This window comes from Austrofundulus limnaeus, unplaced genomic scaffold (genome assembly GCF_001266775.1).
Source record: "Austrofundulus limnaeus strain Quisiro unplaced genomic scaffold, Austrofundulus_limnaeus-1.0 Scaffold391, whole genome shotgun sequence".
Classification (NCBI taxonomy): domain Eukaryota; kingdom Metazoa; phylum Chordata; class Actinopteri; order Cyprinodontiformes; family Rivulidae; genus Austrofundulus; species Austrofundulus limnaeus.
In genome coordinates this window covers 149831-155021 of record NW_013952793.1, presented here as the reverse complement: position 1 = coordinate 155021, position 5191 = coordinate 149831, and the positions used below count along the sequence as shown (strand labels likewise).

General features: G+C 38.4%; 1 protein-coding gene across 3 annotated transcripts in view; it reads left to right on the top strand.

Annotated features, from left to right (window-relative positions):
- Positions 1-5191, top strand: part of kcnh2b (potassium voltage-gated channel, subfamily H (eag-related), member 2b) — a gene marked incomplete at its 3' end in the record, with an annotated part of 194411 nt that overhangs the window by 155287 nt on the left and 33933 nt on the right. Inside the window, 1 exon segment of one of the 3 annotated variants that reach the window (XM_014023808.1) lies at positions 4886-5000. Coding sequence (XP_013879262.1) covers positions 4896-5000 — 105 coding nt within the window. 3 annotated transcript variants of the gene reach the window in all.

Below are 5191 nucleotides of genomic sequence, written 5' to 3'. Positions count from 1 at the left end.
AATTAGAGTTATAATTTTAAATGTATGAATTTAGATTAACAATATAAATTGTCCATCCGGCCGGCTTATCCGCTATCATGTGCGGGTGCAGCAGCAGAGAGACCCCGCTCTCCCCAGCGACACTTTCCAGCTATTCTCGGGGGACTCCGAGATGTTCCCAGGCCAGAGGGGATACATTATCCCCCCAGCAAGTCCTGGGTTTTCTCCAAAGTGCCAGACATATGTTGAAAAACATTTTAGCTACAAAATGCCGTGTCTTCTGAATAAATGAAAATGATTTAACACAGTTGTTTATACTTTTAGCAGCTCTTTTTATTCCACAGCTGACCTGCCAAAAATGACAGATTTTCTTTTCTGGATCTCTGACAGACGGACTTCAATCTCTGAACACGTAAAGTTCTTCTTTTTAATTATCGCTGTCATTTTCATGAATGGACACTTCCTTGTATCGGAGGCAGGAAACATAGCCTTGTATAGTGTTTTTGGGGTGGTAATTTTGCTAATCTCCTCTCACGTGCATGAGCAGCTGGATACGAACAGGTGGAATTCATTTACACACTCTTCCTGAAGATAGAAGAGTTTGTTGAATGTGACGTGGCATGTTCGTACGAACCCTTCGTACGAACAAAAGTAAGAGAAATTTAGGATAAGAATATGAACATGTTCTTGCATGAGGCCCATTGATCTTTGGGAGTGAGACCTGCAGTGTGGTGGTGTGTGAAGTCCCCCATTTGTATTTAAGGAGACTACATTTTAGAAAAAGGTAAAAGAGGGGCTTGTGGTTGTGGAGTTGTTTCATATGAAATCATTGCAGTTCCACAGTAGACCCCAAGTGAATGATTTAAATGTGAAAAAGAAGGATTTAAAAGCATGATATGTTCACTTTGAGTGAGTTGTGCACAATGTCTGCAAACCTCAATAGAACAAACCTCAACACTGGAAAAAAAAAAAGAACGGACCAAAATTCATCCACAACCATCTGAGAGACTAACTCCAGAAAACTACTATTGAGATTCTTTGCTGCTAAATAAGGCTCTACAAGACTTTAATTCAAATTGTGATTTTCTAAGTGTCACAGCTTTGGCTAATAAAGCCACACTTGAATATTATTTTCCAGTATTGCTACAGCCACCATTCATCCTCAACAGTATTGTTTCTTGTTAACAATATGATCTTATCTCTGAGTCAATATTATGCTGTTTAAATGGAGCATGGTTTGAAAAGCAGTGCACCATGTGGTGTTTGAAGCCCTCAGTAATGTGCATAGATAATGATATTTTTGATGTTTCCCAACAAGAGAACATTTTCACACAGGTACTTTATTATTTTTTTTACACCATTTATAGTTACATTGTCATTGTTGCCAGCTGGGATTTTAGTACCATTCTCTCTTCCCCCCATATTTGTCTCTTCATCTCTGCTGAGTGCAAAGCTTCTCATTTGCAAGTGAGTGATAGCAGGACAGCAGAAAAAAAATCTTCAAGAAAAATCTGAAAAGCAGGCTGAAACGTTGACTGAATCAGCTCAGCTCTGACCCAGTTATGACTAGTTTATTATCACCTGCTGAAAAACTTGAAGACAGTCCTGTTTGTCTTTATCTGTGTGTACTTGTCTGTAGCATTTGCAAAAATACCCAATGAGCCAGTGAACAGATTTTATTGAACCTTGCAGAAAGTAAATATTGGACGTGAATCTACAACTGATTAACTTTTAAAGCCAACTCAGTTTAACTCGGCTGCTGCAGCCAGCTAACCTTACAAACATAAAAATTTGCTCTAAGTTAGTTAATTTTTACAGTTATTGATTTTCAGTTTGCTTTATCTGAAATGGGTCCCAAACAGGTTGCCCAAAATGTTTTTCTTTTCTAATTTCCTGTACATCATTTGCAGATAACTTTGCTATGTTAGCTTAATGTCTCATGAGCCACCTCACAAACTGTATTGGAAATTTCAGAAAATAGCATTTTATTGTATGTGTACAATTGAGTAATGTTAAAAGCCAACACCATTCAACTGGACTGCCACAGCCTAATCAGCTTAAAAATACACCCTGTTGTTATCTTTGTATATAGCTTGGACATTTACTGTTATATTATTAGAATCAATCCTGTCTGTTAGTAAAATATCCCAAAAACAATTGGTAGATTTTTTACTGAAACTTTCAGAATCTAATTACTGGATGTGCAACTTAAAAAGTAACTAAACCCCAAATCAACTTTTCTTTGGAGACAAAATGTCCAAATTGGGCCCAAAGGGTATTATCTTTATATGCAAACGTTGACATTTTTGAGTAAATATGTTTAATTCTGCTACGTTTTGTCTAAAATTACCTTAGTGCTTCCCTCTATGGGTTGAACGGTGGCTACTGCAGTTGAATTTTCCTATTGGTTAAAACGGTACAGCCTGGTAACAAGCTTAGGCCCTTGCAGGGAGTCAGGAGTTGGAATAGCGATCAATCACTGAGATGAAAGTTTGTGACTGTTTTGAAAACAAGCCATAGTGGAAAACAAATGTAATACTTTTTGTCATTTTTAAAATGCAAGTAGTAGAAAGTACAGACGATTGCCTGAAAGTGTAAGAAGTAGAAATAAAAAGTAGGCTGAAAAATAATTACTCAAGTAAAGCATAAATAACCACAATTTATATTAACAAAGTATTTGTACTTTGTTACTTGACACCTCTGCTTGGGACTGCAGGCATTGTTGCCACTTTTTTTATTGCCTAGGGATGGGGTTATGCTTTCACAGTGGAGGCTATTTATTTAATGTCTGTAATGCAGTTAATCAACTTAATGATACGCACACTTATCAGTTATTTTTTTATTTTAAATACATATATTGAAAAACAAACAGACGGTTTTTCTATTAACATTTATACTCCAAAAACAGGAATACCGTCCATGGTTTTATTTTTTTGCAAACCGGAAGTTAACCCTGTCATTATCAGACCAATTAGATGCTTGTTAAATAACAGGCAACTGTCTGTAAATAAATTAATAAACTCTAGCTAACTTCTGTTGCACTTCTAGAACTAACTTCCCATAGACACATTTTACTTTACAGCTAAACTGGCAGCCGCAAAAAATAAAAGCTAATTAGTTTGACATTTCTTTAACAGGTGTCAGCTGATAGTTTGTAAATCCAGAAGTCTATAAAGTACTGGTACTTTAAAAAATAACTGAGTAAAAGTAAAAATACCCTAAATGACTTCGGTAGAATAAATGTCACTGAAGAAAAAAAGTACATAAGCAAAAGTCATAAAACTGTTCACAAAAATTGGGAATGTAGAAGTAAAAGTAAAAGTACTTTTCCACGCTCACTAACAAATAAACTAAGTTACTGAACCAAACTGGCTCCACAAAATCAAGTTGTGTAAATTGGTCAATTTCTTTAAAATAAAATATGTATACTGCCTCAAATTTACTCTAGGTTTACTGGAAATAGTTGACATGGTTTGGTTGAGTAAATTTGGCACTTAATTGTTATAAACAACTCCTTCCATGATGAGTTCAGACAGATTTAGTTTATAGCAAGTAACTAAAGTAAAAAAGTAAAAGTATAAATTTTAGGTTTTTAAAGTAATGAAATAAAAATAAAAGTCACAATTAAAAAAATACTTGGTAAAATTACAAATCCTCAAAAAAGTTACTGAAGTACTGTAATGAAGCACATATACTATATGTTACTATAAAACTCTGTGAAATCACTGATGATTCAAACTGTTTCCTGGAGCTTCAGGTGCTTTTGGCTGATAAAACCTTTCTCCAAGGAGTCCATGGTGAGTAACTTGAAGCTGCAGCAAGTTCCACAGGACAGCATTAAGTTGCTTTGATAACAGTGTTTCCAGTTTTACAAAAATAAAATGCAGGAACAGTTTTCTGTATTTGGAGTACAAAGGAAACAAGAATGACCATTCAATTTTTGAGTCCTCTATATCTGTTTTTTAAAATGATAAATGAATAACCGAAAAATAAACAAACCCTTGACATTGAGAAATCTTGCATGAGAATGTTCACAATATCATTTGAATTTTTGACAAATAATCAGTTTCATCTTCGTTTAAAACTGGCATGAAAGGTGGAAACAATAGGAGAGTGTTACTGCTGTAATGCTTGCAAATCTCAAAGTGAACAAATAAGAGGCAATCAATACATAAATGGATTTTATTCGATAATAAATCATGTGGGAATCAAGATTAGTATTTTCATTCTAATATTAATTGTGCAGTCTTAGTGCAAGTTCAGATGGGAGTAATGGATGATGCAAAACAAGAGAGAAAGCAAGATTGAAAGTAGATGAAGCATAAGAGAGCTCCAACAGAGAAGCAGTGAGGAGGAGAGAGAGAGGGAGGGAGGGAGGGAGGGAGGATGGGAACAAGCTGAGTAGAGGGAAGCCTAAGCAGCAGCAGCAGTTTATCTGAGCTCTCCATCAGGCCAGCAACAGCTGTGGATTTGAAAGCAACTGTGGTTCTCTACTAGCCCTGGGAGATTTACCAAAATATTAACAAACGGACAGAAAAAAAAAGGAGCCAAAAGGAGAGTGAGAGTGAAGGAAAGAGCAAGACAGAGTGACAAGGTGAGCATAAACTGAGGAGAGAAGAAAATAAAAAGGAGCGAAAGCCTTAAGAGATCAGCAACTATAATATCCAGGAGAAAGAAGGTGCTGAAGGAGGACGCAGAGAGACCCTTAGGGGGGAGGACTGTCAGAAGTGCCAGCTGTGGTGACACCTGCATCGCTCCCGCCACCGGGTGAGAGCAGAGTCGGGAGCACGGCCGACGGAGTGGCAGGACTAGGAAGCGTGGATGGCAGCCGGGCACGGGGGGGCAGCTGGGGGGAGATGGGGGAAAGTTGGCGGGACGTTGCCGTGTCCGTGGGCCGGGGCTCCTGGGCCGACCAGATGAGCGAGATGTCGCTGAGCGGGCGAGACAGCCTCCCCCAGGAGGGGGGGCGGAATGCCAGGGTCCGAAGGGCTGTTCGCATCTCGTCTCTCGTGGCTCAGGAGGTGAGTGAGGACGCCGTGTGAGATGTTCAGAGACGGAGTGAGTGTGAATCTGATCCAGAGGCAGATTACATGATAGAAAATAATGAAAGTGTGAAGGATTTGTCAGGGTATGACGAGCAGGGGGGATGCTGTGTGTGTGTGTGTGTGTGTGTGTGTGTGTGTGTGTGTGTGTGTGTGTGTGTGTGTGTGTG